The sequence below is a fragment of the Carettochelys insculpta genome, chromosome 1, assembly GCF_033958435.1.
Source record: "Carettochelys insculpta isolate YL-2023 chromosome 1, ASM3395843v1, whole genome shotgun sequence".
In the NCBI taxonomy this organism is placed as follows: Eukaryota; Metazoa; Chordata; order Testudines; family Carettochelyidae; genus Carettochelys; species Carettochelys insculpta.
The window spans coordinates 277,329,628-277,346,057 of NC_134137.1; the positions used below are offsets into that span (position 1 = coordinate 277,329,628).

Here is a 16,430-nt window from a genome sequence, read left to right on the forward strand (position 1 = left end):
ATCATTACTGTGTTCAATCAACTATCCCACACTGAAGTCCAGGCTTATTCATTTAATGCTTTATTTTTCCCTCTCTTTCGTCAGTTGCAGCATCCAGTCACGTACCTGTCAGTTTAAATCTGTCTTGAGGAGCAGATCCAAGGCTACATGCTTTAATTGCTGCCTAAATTGCTCATTTTGTGATACATTGAAGGTGCTGATTATAGCACAGAGGAACGGTGCAACTTTCTTGTCAAGTTCAAGTCTTTGCCTTTTACAGTTGTTTTTATGACATCATCTCTGATTGATCTCTATTTTTTACTAGTATCAGAGAGGTAGCTGTGTTCGTCTGAAGCCTAGCCTGTAGGCTAGTTGGCTTGCTTGCCTATGCATCTTTTCTTCTACATTTCTGTTCTTATGAGTATATTTGTTTAATGTATAGGTTTATATCAGAGAATATTTTGGCTGTAACACAAAAGACCTGCAGGTCACATCCTGTATGTTGAACTAAGGTGATGTTAGCTTACGTGCATTTGGGACCTTTCACCTAGATAGATGGTGATGAGCTAAAACATAAGGTCTATCTATGGCAGCAGTTCCCAATCTTTTTGAGATGGGGACCCATTTTGATAATTCAGGAAGACTTGGTGACCCATGGCAATTCAAAACCCAGAGCTGGGAGAGGGAGGGGAGGGTAGGGTTGGTTCTCCCCTGGTGAAAAACGCACCCCTCCGCCTCCTGGCTTAAAACCCTCTCAGCCTCCAAACACCCTCACTTTCCAGCTCCCTCTACCTCCTAGCCTAAATCCCTCTCAGTTAGGGTTGCCAGGTTTTCGGAAAAATCTTATGTGGGACAGGCAGCCCCACCCATGGGATCCCCAGCCAGGGCTGCCTGTCCTGCATAAGATCTCCAAAAACCAGGATGGGGGCCAGGGACGTGGCAGCCCTGCAGCTGAGGGCCAGCTGGGACACTTAGCTCTGGCTAGCAGTGCCAGCTCTGGGATCCTTGGCCGGAGGGAGGGGGGACCCCTGGAGCCCCATGGTTTGAACCCAGCTGAGGTGCTGAGCCCTGGCTAGCAGCGCCAGCCACGGGATCCCTGGCTGGGGTGGGGGACCCCACAGCAGCATTATGGGAGCCGTCTGGGGCATACAGCCCTGACCAGCTCTCAACCCCCTTTGCCCCCCACCCCCATCCACAAGCTTAAATCTATCTTAGCCCCTCTGGCCCCCCACCCCTACCTCACAGTGGAGTTCTAAGCTGCCATTGCTGACCCCTGCTGCTCCTTTGCTGGGCTACCTCCTTCTCTGCCCGGCTCCCCCCAGCCTTCCTACTCCCTTCCTCCACCTGCAGTGGGGCAGTACCCTCCACTGCAGATTTAAATGGAACACAGGTTAATTGGTTTCCGGATGGGATCTCTCCTGCCAGTGATTAAACCTATTAAATTGAGTTCCATTTCAGCACTGAAGGGTAGGGACTGGGAGCAGAAGAGGAGCCAAGTGGCTGCAAATGGCTCCTTAAGAGCCCAAACCGCAATCCTTAGAAAATCTAATCATGGCCCATGTTTGGGTCCTGACCCATAGGCTGGGAATTCCTGATCTATGGTGTGATCTTTCATATACAGGATGTGTGAAAGCAGACTGGCATAGGCGCTTTCCTAAGTTTATGCCCTTTTAAACACAACACAACTTGGAAAGAACCAAAAGAACTGCTTAGGACAGAAATAACAGATGTGATACATCATCACAAAGGGGCCACAACAATGAATGGGCATAGATGATGATAAGTTGAGATCATTGATATACTAATCTATAGTAAAAAGACACTTCAGCATCAGGAATACGAGGAAACACAAATAAAGAAAAGGGGAAAAAATCCCCTACTGAATATACATCAAACATGGAAGCATTAGTGTAACTTATCATAAAAGTGGCATTGTAGCACAGGTGTGGCTGGAGGGAGAGATGTAGCCCTTGGGAGGTGCCAGAATGATGGCCACCAGTGGGGAGGAGGGTGGAGAAAGATGATTGCTAACATTTCAGGTTGTTCTACAGGAGATGGCCTGAGTATATGGATGTGCAGTTGTACATTATGTAGTATCTATCTACTGAGTTGGCACATTTATGATTGTGCTACTTGTACCATATAAACTGTGTAATAAACTATGTCATCAGATGTTTGTCTCTCTGTGTGTGGACCTCATTTCATGTTTAATTTTGCTAGGGCCACCTTTTTTATTTCCGTCCCCATTCTTCTGGGGCAGCGTGACTACTTGAAGCCCGCTCTTGACCTCAAATATTTATAACAGGTGCCAGCACATTTTTGTACTTTTTACAGCTGTTTTTAATGTGTTATTTTGTTGGTATGTTTGCTGGGTTTGAACTGCTTGATGCCCTGTTAGGGGAGCAGAAGCTTTTCATTGCTCTGTAACTTCTGCTTTTTTCAAAAGGGTTGGAGTTTTTTGGGGTTTTTTTTGGGGGGAGGGGTTTTGTTATTTACACGGCCACTTCTGTGATGTGTTGTTTTAATCATTTAACTTCCATGGTTATAGTTTGCAGTATTTCATATTTTAAGGCTACAGTTCTTGTCCTAGACTTATGCAAATTTATGTCATATCTTTTCTCCACTGCATTTTTTAAAAATGTATATGGATCCTTTTTTTTTTTTTTGTTTGATAGCAACCAAGCATGTCCGCACCTTACTACATTTTGTGGGGATTTGCAGTGAGAGTTTCAGGAGGGTTTTAGCTCATGTTAGCTGCGTCTACACGTGCACGCTACTTCGAAGTAGCCGCACCAACTTCGAAATAGCGCCCGTCGCGGCTACACGTGTTGGGCGCTATTTCGAAGTTGAAATCGACGTTAGGCGGCGAGACGTCGAAGTCGCTAACCCCATGAGGGGATGGGAATAGCGCCCTACTTCGACGTTCAACATCGAAGTAGGGACGTGTAGACGATCCGCGTCCCGCAACATCGAAATAGAGGGGTCCTCCATGGCGGCCATCAGCTGGGGGGTTGAGAGATACTCTCTCTCCAGCCCTTGCGGGGCTCTGTGGTCACCGTGGGCAGCAGCCCTTAGCCCAGGGCTTCTGGCTGCTGCTGCTGCAGCTGGGGGTCCGTGCTGCATATACAGGGTCTGCAACTAGTTGTTGGCTCTGTGTATCTTGCACTGTTTAATGAAAGTGTGTCTGGGAGGGGCCCTTTAAGGGAGCGACTTGCTGTTGAGTCCGCCCCGTGACCCTGTCTGCAGCTGTGCCTGGCTCCCTTATTTCGATGTGTGCTACTTTGGCGTGTAGACGTTCCCTCACAGCGCCTATTTCGATGTTGGGTTGAGCAACGTCGAAGTTGAACATCGACGTTGCCGGCCCTGGAGGACGTGTAGACGTTATTCATCGAAATAGGCTATTTCGATGTCGCTACTTCGAAATTAGCTATTTCGATGTAGCGTGCACGTGTAGACGTAGCCGTTTTCTGCTATATTAGACTGTGATTCCCTCACAGAGGGCAGCACACTTACTTCTCAAAACAGTAGTCGGGGGCCACCAATGTTGTCAGATGCTTGGTTGCATGTGTTTTTCCTATGTGCTGGCCCAGCCCTGAAAAGACAGCTGGCACATCAGATCGCGAGCGAACTGCCCAATGACTATCAGATCCAATAAGGTTCAAAGGTGTCCAGCCAGGCTTATTGTCAACAAAGTACAGTAATAGCATCTGGCAGACTCTGTGGATATTAAGACATGACAACGGAAGCAGTGGAGTGAATGGCAGGATTCTCCATTTCCACATCAGCTGGACAAAGATACTCCCACTGAGATACATCTTTATACCCAGACACAAACAAGTCTAATGGAGTTACTGTCCCCTGATGTGGCTAGTTATTGCCCATCACCTGTCCACATGGGGTCAAACAAATAATTTTCATTATATACTGCCATCCTGACTTTATCTTTTGGAAAGGATCAGTATGTTTCTGTTAACCTTGTGATATGTTTTTGTACTGTCCTTTGAATGGCCTGGTACCACTTAATATTGGGAAGTGTTTGTGTGAGTACTCTGTGACTAGCACTTCTTAGAAATGTGTATTTCTGCAATAACAGCCCTGTTCTTGCCACATTCTGTGAGCAGGTCCAGCCTCATTCCGCGCCTCCAGTACAAGGGCTTATATCTCAGGTCTTCTTGCTACTACAAACTACATTTGTAAACATAAAAGACTTCTTATAGGGCTTGTCCACACTAGCTCCCTAGTTTGAAGGGAGCATGGTAACTAGGGTGTTGGGAGATTATTAATGAAGTGCTGTGCTGCATATGCAGCACTTCATTAAGCTAATTCTCCCCCGTGGCAACTCCGAAGTGTTAAACTTCAAAGTGCCGGCTCGAGCGTAGCTGTGGCTAGCCCGCCAGTACTTCAAAGTCCCTTTACTCCTCAAAACACCTTCTGTATGGAAAATGTTACAAGAACATTTTCATTCTAAGCCTGAACTTAAAAATTCAATCTTCCTAGTATGAAAAAAAATTCTTGTTATGGTCAGATAAATTCCTTTATACACAAATTCCATTTTTGTTGGTTGTCCATGGAAATTACTTTTCAAAAACACCACAAATGACAGTCTTTGAGTTCAGTACCTAGCCAACACAACACCCTTTCCAGCTTCCCTCACAATGAGTGCAGTTATCTTCCTCACCTCTTTCCTTCATCATTATTAAAAGGCCAGGCTCACCTTTGTAGTTTGTCTCATTCACTATACTGCTCTCATAGGCAGGATTATTTCTGATAAACACAACAAACATCAAAGAGGAGTTTGATGCCCTGCAATCCACCAGCTCCCCATTTTACTCCAATAAAGCACTACCCAGATCCCTCCTCCGTCATCAAGTTCGACACACATCACCACGTCTTTAGCAATCCCAACATAATTTTTCTGTCATCAGAACAACATCCGCATCATTGTTAATACTTTCGCCAAGTGTCTTTTTATTTCCTGCCTGTCACTAAACAGTCCCTCTCCATCACCCTAACTCCGCTATCAAGCATTTCACTACTGGGTGTCAAGTCCTGAAGCACAAAGCCATGCCTGATCCCAGAGAATTCTCTCCCTGTAGTCAGAATGCAGTGCCCTCAGGTTTCCCAGGACTGCTGTGCAGCCAGGCTGTGACTAAAGTTCCATGAATTTACAGGAGTACTTCTAGCCAACATCTGCATAGAACAACAACATCCTCCCCTGTGCACTTTCCTGATGGATATAGAAAGTAAACAACCTCTTCCATTATTAAAGATATATATGGCTGTTTATTTAAACATTTTCCAAAACAACCTGTTGCTCAAGACTTGATTTTGCCCTTAAGAAAAATATACAAACAGCACAGTTTATCCTCTGTGGTGTTTGGGACTTCCTATTTGTCGGCTGGAGCCTAATTTGCTCCACAAACTTTTCCTATAAAACAACTATTGTATTTTGCCTCCAGCTGACACTGTTATACATCCAGCTCTCTCAAGTCAACCTGCAACAAAAAACAAGCCAAGCTAAGCCAACCCAAACCAAACCAAAAAACACTATGCCAATTAAAAGGAAAATGGTGTTAATTGTTGTAGATATCTTGTTTCCTTTTCCTTTACAGCCAGCAACTGACATGTATAACAGAATTTTGTTCTGAGAACCCATGTCATTTTATCCTAATTTACTGGCCTATTGGGACGTCAGTCCCCAGGTGAGAAGTGTGTATTGATAAAAACAAACTACTCCTTTTAAAGGGGATACTTTCAATAAAATTCAGGAGGGTTCAGTGACTGGAAATCTCAGTACATTCTGCAGTGAATGGATTTATCCAAAAAGACCAAAGTACCAAGGTGTTTTCAGGAGATTGCAGAACTGCAGTTCTACATGATTCTTCATTATGAAAGTGAACAAATCAACCACTCAGTTTGTGGAGTACTAAACAATAAAGAAATTTTCAGCAGTAACTAGCAATTCTAAGAGAGACAGTTTTTTGAGTGTCCAATAAAAGTTTCTTCAAATTAAAGAGGCCTGGTTTTTAGAGAGTTGGTGTTGAGCACTGTGAAAATCCTACACTTTATTATATGTCAGTCCTGACAGTCAGAATTAAAGTGATGTCAGATCACACACTGGAGAAGTCACTCTGCTGAGTCATAGTTATACCTGAAAATCTGCCGAATGATGATGTGAACTGTGGTTTTATGGCTTGCTGACATGGGAACGTTATACCAGTATAAGGTAGGATGCAAATTTAAACTAATATATTTATAGTGGTGCAACTCTCAGACCACTATACTTCACCATGGAAGCAATTTAAGCTACGATATAAAAAGCCACTCTTATTCCAAATTAAGACTGTCCACACAGGGAGTTATTCCAGGATTATCATGGCAGTTTAACTACACACCTATAATTATAACATTATAAGTGATTAAAGTTTTCCATCCAGTTAAGGTTATAGGATTTTTGTGTTTAGACCATAGCATCAGCACACAATAAAGCTAATCATAGAAACAAGAGAAAAAAAAACCTCAAAGAAATCTTCCCCCACTCCCAATGCACACCAGGGGTACCAGACAGGATTTCACATAACAAAACTGCAACTCTCAGGTATTTCATTGCCCTGATCTAATTTATCCAGCCTCTGAATACAATAAAAACCACAAACTCCAGAGCCAGCTTCATGCAAGGAAGAATTTTCTTCTCTCCATTTCTTGACAGTGGTCATCAGTGAGAGCTTGCAATGATTATATTCACTAAGACTGATGAAGAAAAAAAAGGAGTGAAACTACTGAAATACATCTGCAGAAGCAGATTATTCAATGTCCTGCAGACATCGGTGCGAGTGACAGCCGCCAGAGCTTAGTGAAAAAAAGAGAAGTGCAAAATTAAACTTCTCATTGGGCATGATGATGATTAATATCTTCTCTCTGACGAGCTGAGACGGCTTAATCTTTGCTATTAAAATTAAATCACTGAGGTGCAACTATGGGACCTGAAGCTGGAGGGGAAGTATGTGTGAGTGTTTCATAGTGGGTTTTTTTGTGCTGGTACTTGTTGGTACTGAGTACAGGCACCCTAGCACCCCAGCCATGGGATTGGTTGGAGGGAGGGATGGGGAGCCAGCTGGGTACTGGCACCTCTTTTTTTTTTTTTTGCCAAAAAAAAAAAAAAAACGCACTGGTGTTTCAGGTCTGGGGAGAAAAAAAACTGAAGAGAAATCACAGATGGATATCTGGCACACTCACACACCCTGACAATACAAGTGCAGCATCCTATGACCTCAAAACAAACTGTTAAGTTACAAAAAATTGGAAGGCATTTCCATTCTTCAGGGAGACACTACTTCATGTCTCCATGCTACACTTTAAATGTGCTCAAACTAGCAACTAATACCCTCAACCAAACTATCTGCAACGTAACTTACTAGCAGATTTACCAGACACAGCTTGGGTCCTTAACTCTAAGATATATTTTGTAAAGAAAAAGGAAAATGTACATGCTTTCTTTAAATGATTTTTCCTCAAAAATATGTTATTTTAATAAGTTAATTTTTCTTTCCGATTTCTTTTTAAAAAAGGATTGTTAAAGTATGCCCTTTTTTAGTAAATTTTTAATAGGTATTCTATCAAGTGTATTTTCTCATTCCTATAAACCCTTATCTTTTGCTATTTTTTTTTAAAAAAGGGCTATAATCAATAACATTTTCTTCTAGTTTTCAAAGTTTATGCATTGATTTAGCTGTGCCAAAATAGAACACTGCTACAATGCTTTTTTTTCTTTTTTCTATAAAGTTTAATGAGAAGCAATCCTTTTCCAGGTTCTCATCCTATTTTTCCAGTTCATTTTGGATCAGTCTCTTTCAACTTTCACTCAATTATGTCAATTTTGAACACTATACTTTATTTGGTGATTCTGTCCCTTTTCTATTTAGTTTATGAGAAGGAATCCCATCCTAGACATATCCTGTTTTCCTGGCACAACCATCCCCTTAAACTGCATTAATCTATGATAACACCAACTTATATTCCAAAGTTGGTGGTTCTAGTTCTTACTGTTTAAGAAGAGTTCCTGAACAGACAGACACACTCTGAAGTATATAGTAGATTCTACTGATAGATTTTTGCATATGGTTCCTTTTAAAATATTCAGCAACCTGTAACCTCTCCTTTGAGATCATTATTTTAAGTTCCAGACTCCAAAACACAGCAGGAAAAAGAGTGAAATAACTAATGATCATTCTTGTTCTGACTTCTGGAAAGGAATACAGCCTCACATGAAGCTTTCAGTCCAAGAAAATCTATGTTAAGATCAGTGAAGATTATTGTGGAAGGTTACAATTATTTGAGGATGGAAAATAGAGTTTTCAAGTTAATAGTTAATTTGGCAACCATAATTAAGACTACTTTAAGAAATGATACCACCTTTTTTTGGAAATAATATGACCTGGTCAGAGTAAATCTGGGAAGAGGTACCTTACTGATTGCAATTTACTAAAATCCTGGTAGTAGTTTAAAGTAATTTTTGAGTACCTAAAGCATTAATTGAGTGAAAAATAAAAGACTACTATCTTCTGACATTTAATATAATAAAGGTAACTTGTAAAGACTGATTCATTTGCAAGAAAGTGTGTTGTTTTATTTGGAGACTCCAACACAGAGATGCTGTTAAGGTACAAGATGACAAATCACGAATAGTTAACTGCTAAATTTCTGCTATAATAAAAACTTGTATCTTCAAGTGGATAATCACTCTTAACATGCTGCTAAAACTGTGTTTGATTTGATCCACTCTGATTATTTTTAAAACTTAAAATGGGGATAAGCTATTGCTGAGAAGAACAAACCTGTCTGGGAGATTAGTTCTCCTGATCAGGTGGCAAGCGATCATTCATGCCTTACAAGTCCTCTAGCAACTGGCTTCTAATAATTTTTATACAGTTGATAATTATCCTATGAAATTACCTGGTGCTTGAAATGGCAACACATTTTGGTGTCTGTAGCAGTGTAATATTTATAGTTCTTAGGACAATATTTACCATAGTCCCCTCACGCACTGTAGAGCAGATTATTCTACATTAGACTGAAAAGAAACTGTCTTAGTTAATCAAAGTGCTGGACACTGAACAGTTACAAGTACACATCCAAATGCATTTTTTCTCCCATAATTATGGTCCTGAGAAAATAATGATGTTTGGACTACAGAGGTATCACAAAAAAAGCCCAATATCACAATTTTTCCCAGCAATTGTGAACCAAAAGCAGGTATTAGCATATAGTATAGTCAACTGGTATGACGTTTCCAGTGGAGTGGCTCCCCACTGGCTGCATGCACCTGTAGGCACTGTCTCTCTCTGTATGTTAATCAGCTCAAAGGACAGCAGAAGCAGAAACCTTGCAGGAAGAAAGTTTCTGAGAAGTGAGACTCTGTACTCTTTTTATGCCTGGGTAGAGGGCAAGGAGGAAGTAAAGCAGGATGCTGACCCATGCCTAACACACCACAAGAGGCCACGCTCGTGGGGAGTGGAAGAACAACAAATCTTGTACCAAGTGGTCCACTTAAGGTGTCAATGTAAAGCTTGTGGTTTGCAGTTTATGATTATTCTATTTTTATGAATGTATCACTTTTGTATTTGAAGTTATGAGTATGGGCTACATACTTGTATTTCAAATGTTTGCTTCTGGGAGACACCAACAAGAGGCTTGGTCAGCCTATTGTGAAAGGACTATTTAAATCAAACACAAGTACAGAAGACTCCTGACTTACAAGGTTTTGACTTATGCATTTCTGGCAATAAGAAGTTGAAATCATGAGGGGCGGGCAGCTGGGAAACTGACCAGTGGTGCTGCCTGGTTTCCAGCTCCCCACCACTTGAAACTGATCAGCCATCATTTGAAATTTTTAAGGGTCCACAAATGAAAGAAGGCTGAAACCCACAGTTCTAAAATCTATGGCTGTGTCTACATTGACAAATTCATCCAGCAGAAGGCAGTGCTCTTCCAGAAGATCCTGGGAGCATCTACACACAAAAGACATTCTTCTGGAAGGAATACGGAAGACTGCGGTGTGTCTTCTGGAGTCCACACTCTGCTCCCATTTGAGGAAGAGTGTCCTCCTTCAGAAGAATCCTCTGAAAGAAAGCACGTGTAGAGGTTCTGCAAGCTCCTCTTCTGAAAGAACAGCCCGCCATGGCGACGGCCGCATATTCACCACAGTACTTCATTATTAATCTCCCATCACGCTTATTATCATGCCCCCTTTGAAGTTGGGGGCAAGTGTAGACCTAGCCTATGAGAGCAAAAATGCACATGTACTTAAATGATATATTGATTGCAGCAGTCAAAAAGCTGCTACAACATGATATCTCAGTACACTGGCTAAAAATCAAAGAATTCCTTCTAAATACAGATAAATCTACTTAAAACTTCTATTCTTTTCATATCCTATTGAACTCAGTGTTAAGACTCCCATTCAACTTTTGTAGGTTTCTCAGTTGAAAGTTTTTTAGATTCACAACAGATGACATGCCTGAGCAAAATAATTCATAATGTAAAATCGTTTCTATAGGTTTTGCATCTGTCAATAAATTCTCCATGAAAAATTATTTCCTCAAATTTGTTCATTATTTGAAAACATTTGATGAATATTTTAACTATTAATTCTGAGCATATCTTATTTATGAGCATAAAATTCAAGCTGTGTTGATTAGGCATGTGTATCATGAGATACAATTTTTGGTACATAACTGAATGAGTTGAACCCCCAGAATCAGTTTTCTGATTCAAATGGTCACAGTTATGATTTCAAAGCTTACTTCCTTTGAATATTAAAACTTAAAAGCTCATTATGCCTTTCCACACTCTTGCCAATTAATATATTCACTAGCCTATTTATTGAAAATAAACACAGTGAGAGTGAAAACAGCATCAAAGTGTACCCGTTTAAACATTACAATGAGCTGTAACATCATGATTCATTTGTTAGTGTTCACTATTCACCCAACTCTGGCTTTACCTCTGATCCTGCTGATTACCTGGACCAAAAGTGAATCTATATGGAAACCAGCTCAGTCATGACACATTTAACAAAGTCACATGTAGCAGGAGGTGACACAGTCTTTGAGAAGAAGTACAGCCCAATCATTAAGGTATTAATCTGAGACTTGGAAGAGCTAGGTTTAATTCCCTGCAACATTGCTCCTGACCTTGGACAGGCCAATTAGTTTCTCGATGCTTCAGTTTCTGTAAAAAGAAAATAATGACTCTTCCCCCCACCCAGTGGTGTAGCAAGGGTAAATGTGTTGAAAACTGTGAAGCATTCAAATATTACAGTAATGGGGCCAAATAGGTACCTAAGAGAGACTTGGCAAGTGCTCTCAAGACTATCCCATACATCTGTTTCTCTCCGGGCAGAGAGAACAAGAAACTCAGAGCCCATGTGGTATAACTGGTGCTATTATGTCAGGAGCAGGAGAGAGAAAATTGGTCAATCAAAAGGAGAGGAGGCAATCAGGAGTGAAGTCTGTCCGAATGCAGCTTTGAAGTCCACAGGAATCTCTGAGAAGATTCTGTAGGAACTACTGTCACTGGGCCTTTTTAAACATTTAAACAAAACAAAAAACAAAAAAAAAGCCACAGCCCTGGCAAGATGTCTACCTCCTTAAACTGGATTAAAAAACAAAAGAAAACGGTAGAAAATGCAGCATAAAATTAGGGTTATTCATCAGAAGATCATACAAAACCAAGCAATGTGACATACAGTGCTGCTTTTCATATACTATAACAGTCATCTCCAGACATAGGAATATTAGCTGGAATCAAGACTGTGAAAGACCAGTCGGAAACCACTTTCTAAAAAGTGACAAGAGAGAACCTGTTACAACTAATCCCTGGCTGTCTGTTTACTCAAGCTTTATGACAGTATCCACACAGAGTGAAGGCCAAAGAATGGTCACAATAACCCACAGAGAACCCACAGGTAAAAGGAGATCCAAGATAAAAGTCATGCTTTTGTCTTGAGTCATCCTGATTTCAAAGGTAAAAATGTTTCAAAGACCTGTTATTAGATAGACAAGAGCCTGCATTATTGAATCCTACACTGTGGGACATCATGGTCCATTCCACTACACCACTAGCTACATCCATACCCACATTCCTTATGAAGAGATATGCAATGCTGCCACCTCTCATGAATGGGAAAGGGCTAACCCTTACAGAGGCAACTCTGTGCAGGCAGCGATCAGGAGGAAGAGAAAATCTTTCAAACCGAGAACAATTGCAGTCTGAGGGGGTCTTTGTTTGGATCTGCGACTAGGAGCAGGGAGAGACGAAAAATACTTGAATGAATCCAGTGACCTCCTGGCCATCTCGAAATCAGACATAGATATGTAAGTAGAAAGGAAATGTTTAGTTAGACGTGATTTTGAAATACATGTGGACTTTTTCAGGTTCTCTGGTTAATGATTTGATTCTTTCCCTGTACTCAGTTACTTCTAAGCTGAATCTCAGGGAAGTAATTCTCCATGCAACCAAAATGTTTGAGTTTTCTCTCATTATGAATGTTACCTTTTTTTTTTTTTTTTTTTTAAAAGGCAATGATTTGGTCCCTATGTCGTAGAGAAGGGCCTTTGTATATTCATGCATTAGACTGAAAGGTCAGCTCTTTGTTTCCAAGCTCTCTTCTAAGGGAGGGTTAACAGCTTCGGGTTTACCCCACAGGGAGACATCAAAAGCGTGTCTTCATAGGTTAAAGAGGGGAGTTTCTCACTTGGGTGGTGGTGACAGCGACTACCTCCCAGGTCAGGGAATTGGTGACCTTGGGAAGTATTTTTTTTAAGCAGAGCCTGTAGAGGCAAGGTATTTTTAAGGTTTTTGTGGTACCCCACTTTCTGCGCTCAGATACTCTGAGTGAGGAGGCAGGCCTGACACCACCTGCTTGAGAAACATATCTTCTCCAGGCACTACAAGCCTGACCTCCTGTTTTCTGCAGATGCTGCTCTCTCTGATGCTGCTCCATCACAAATTTTTAATAGTACTTGGTAATTTTCTTTCTTTCTCCTGTTTGAAATATCTAACATTTCATCTTCCCTGCCCTATTCCTTTGCATTTCTGAGATAATTTGAGGATTGCAAGCTTTTAGCTTAGCTTTTTTTCATTCCCAATAACTGATACCTGATACTCTTGGCCTTGTATATGGTGTTAAAAATAACCACTATAATCAGACACTTTTACAGACCACATTGTATTCAGAAACGTTCACTGTTTGTTTGGCCACAGCCTTAATGATTATTATGTATGCTAACCAATGCTTTTAGCAGCATTTTCTTTCAAAGCTTGGGTACAGTCCCATTCTTGTGTTATTCCAAAAGGGCAGGGCGCTTATGTTACAACCGCTGAGTGATAAATGTGAAGTGACAGGTGGCTAGATGCCTCCTAACAAAAGAGAAAGAACCCCCTATTGTAGGAATGTGCAATAGGGGCTAGCATATTACCAACACTTTCACTGCTTACTACTGGGCTCTTAGAAGACATTTGGGGTAAATTGCAGATAAACAACAGCACAGAACACTGAGAGCCAGGACTGGTGGCTGGAAACTAACTTTATGGGACCATGGGAAACTTGGCCACGCCCATAATAAGTGGTCGTCAGGCTAAGTAAAATCATGCCAGATTATGGATGTTACCAGATGAGAGTGTGCTGGACAAGAGGGGTTCAACCTGTTACAGAGAAATGGTTTCTGGTGGACCTTTATCTGTAAGAGCTCTGCATTCTGTTCACCTCCTCCACCCACTTCAAATCCAATAACAGTTAGGCCTCATTGTAAAGTCATGAGCCGCCCCCGCACCTCCCCCGCCCCAACATCTGAAGATAAAGAAGGGATGTGAGGGAGAGATTGTAACTGTAGCAGGGGAGAACTCTTCAAAGGCAAGGGATATTTGTGGTAAGTTATCTTCAACTGGTGGTCTTGTGTTTTAAAATTAAGTCTCAAGAATGCACAGAGAACATGGATGGGGTGTCCTTTTTAATATTCTATACCCCTTTCCGGAACTCTGTGGCTACAACTACACTAAAAGCATCTGTCGACAGGTGCTTCTGACAGAAAAGATTTTCCGACATAACGTCTGTCAACAGAATGTGGCCATACACTAAAAGTGGATTGAAAAAGCTATCTGTTCTGTTGACAGAGAGCAGTTGGACTGCCTGGCCACTCTCTCTACAAAACAGCCTACCACAAGCACAGCAGGCAGAGCTGCCCAGTTGTCCTGAAAGCCCTGTCTGCCAGGAGAAGGCCCCCAAGAGCATCCACACATCTTTCTTGTCAACAAAAAGGGAGAGGCAGAAGGTTGTCGGTGGAAGTGCCGAGTTTGTCAACAGACTGTCGACAAAACGCATTTTGTGTATGGATGCACATCAAAACTCGTTAGTGTAGCCGTAACCTGTGTCTGTTCTGTCTTTTCAGATTATAAAATCTTTAGGGTAGAAACCATCAGCAACTATGTTTGTGTCTTGTCTGGCCCTTAGGCACTGCTGTAATAAACATGATTATTAATGACCATAAAATCTACATAAACAAACATTTCCCTTTTTAGAGCTGCTTTTAAATTAAGATTTCATCACCATAATTACCTACCACCAAGACACGGGATACAGACAGTGAAATGCCAGGATGCATAAAGAAGAAAAAGAACTAGGAGAAATAATTTATAGCAGTGCTTTTTAAGTGCAAAGTGGAAGCAAAAAAGCAAAGTAATTGATGCCAGGATATACGTCCTCATCATCTAGCATACAGTGGAAAGGAGTCATTTAAGAGCTCCACACAGGAACCTATTTGGCAGCGCATGACAACAGCTTTATTTAACCTCTGTATGACTGAAATGCCTCCCCTTGTTAGCCCCCATCCTCCTCATCCATTCGTTCCCACCAGGTTTTTTACTCGTACCTTCAAAACTGCCAGAAAACAAGTAAATCCAGGTGAAGGCTGGAACAAAAAGGAGAGTCAGAGAGGCAGCCAGGAATTTCCGTCTCCCTCTGCAGATTCCCAGCATTCTCTCAGAAGTGGAGATTCCCAACCCAATGCTGTTCCTATGTCGGAAGCGTGTAGTTCACAGCCTCCCACATATTACTCCCTGAAAGAGAAAGGGGAAACGGTTACCAGTTTATGCCACTTCATAAAGACAAGCTCTTCCAATATCTGGCAGAGCTACAGAATGAGACCGAAAATAGGGCTGCTCACTTTGCAAAACAGTTCCCATTTCACCATTCTGCACAACAAATATAATAATGAATGTCTGAGAAGTGCCTTAAAAGAGCATACATCAATAAAAGATATCACATCAGCTAAACACACACTGAGCTCATTTATAAAAAGCAACATTTGTATGCCATCCTTGAATACAAAATGACTATTTTCCTTGATGTTTCTAGGAAAACAAGTGAGAGACACCTGTATCTCTAACTCTACTCCTGAAGAGCAGAAAAAACAGTGGTCCACTGCTGGCCTAGCTGCTGATAGTGAAGGACTCAGAAAAATAATCAAAAAAGGAATAAGCAGGTGGGAATTGTGGTTGCCACTAAAATGACAGTGCTTGCTGATCACAAAGTAACACTGATATACATGTAAATGGAAGGAAAAGGGACGGAATGCAATGGCTAAAGACAGAAAGCAGAAGGAACTACTAGAAGCTGGTAGCAGGAGCTTCAGACTATTTGCAATTCTGCTTTACTAAGAGTAATTTAAGAGGTATTTCCTTCTCTTATATATTACGGAAAAGGTAGGACTCGGGCATTTTAAGAGAACTGACACTACATGAAAAGAATAAAAATAATCTGGACTTGTTTAAAATAAAAATGAGTAGCACTTTTGCAGTTCATATATTAGGTGGCAACACTGTCTCAAGCCCTTTATCCATTTACCAGCATTTTCAGTAAATGACATGTATACCTGCAGAGGCGCACATGGAACATTGAAGACATTTTTACATCTGTCTCTTTCCCCTAAAAATGAAACAACACTGAGAAGTACCACGATTTGGGCAGAGGAGTAAGGGAGAAAACAGGTATCAAATCCATGCAAGTCTTATTATTTGAGGATTTTGTGGAGTTCACATACCAGGCAGACAAACCTCCCCAGAAAAGTTAGATAAGCAGCAAATAAAAAATTGGTGCAAACTGGTGATAGGGATTGTAAGAACAAAAATTCAAGCACTGCAAAGTCTTTAGTAATAGTGCCCTTCGGACCATGCTGAAATTAACCAGCAGTTAGAATACTGATATGCAGACTACCTTTATTTTTAAATCAACATTGTATGCAATGAAAACACATTTTATCTTTAAGACCATACATGTATTAAATTCATAGTGAAAGCGATTTCCATTTGAAGCAAAACTAAGAGATACATTCAGAACAGGAAAGATGAGCTTAGAAACAGTTTCTTTCAAGAATTTTCTACTTAGGGTTAGCACT

At 41.1% G+C, this 16,430-nt stretch overlaps 1 protein-coding gene across 3 annotated transcripts in view; it reads right to left on the reverse strand.

Annotated features, from left to right (window-relative positions):
- The window catches only part of LARGE1 (LARGE xylosyl- and glucuronyltransferase 1), a 458,979-nt gene that overhangs the window by 322,021 nt on the left and 120,528 nt on the right, over positions 1–16,430 (reverse strand). For all 3 annotated transcript variants that reach the window (XM_075008156.1, XM_075008163.1, XM_075008172.1), the window contains one exon: positions 14,907–15,093. In XM_075008156.1, the coding sequence (XP_074864257.1) occupies positions 14,907–15,012 (106 nt within the window). In that variant the 5' untranslated portion in view covers positions 15,013–15,093. The remainder of the gene's footprint in view (positions 1–14,906; positions 15,094–16,430) is intronic.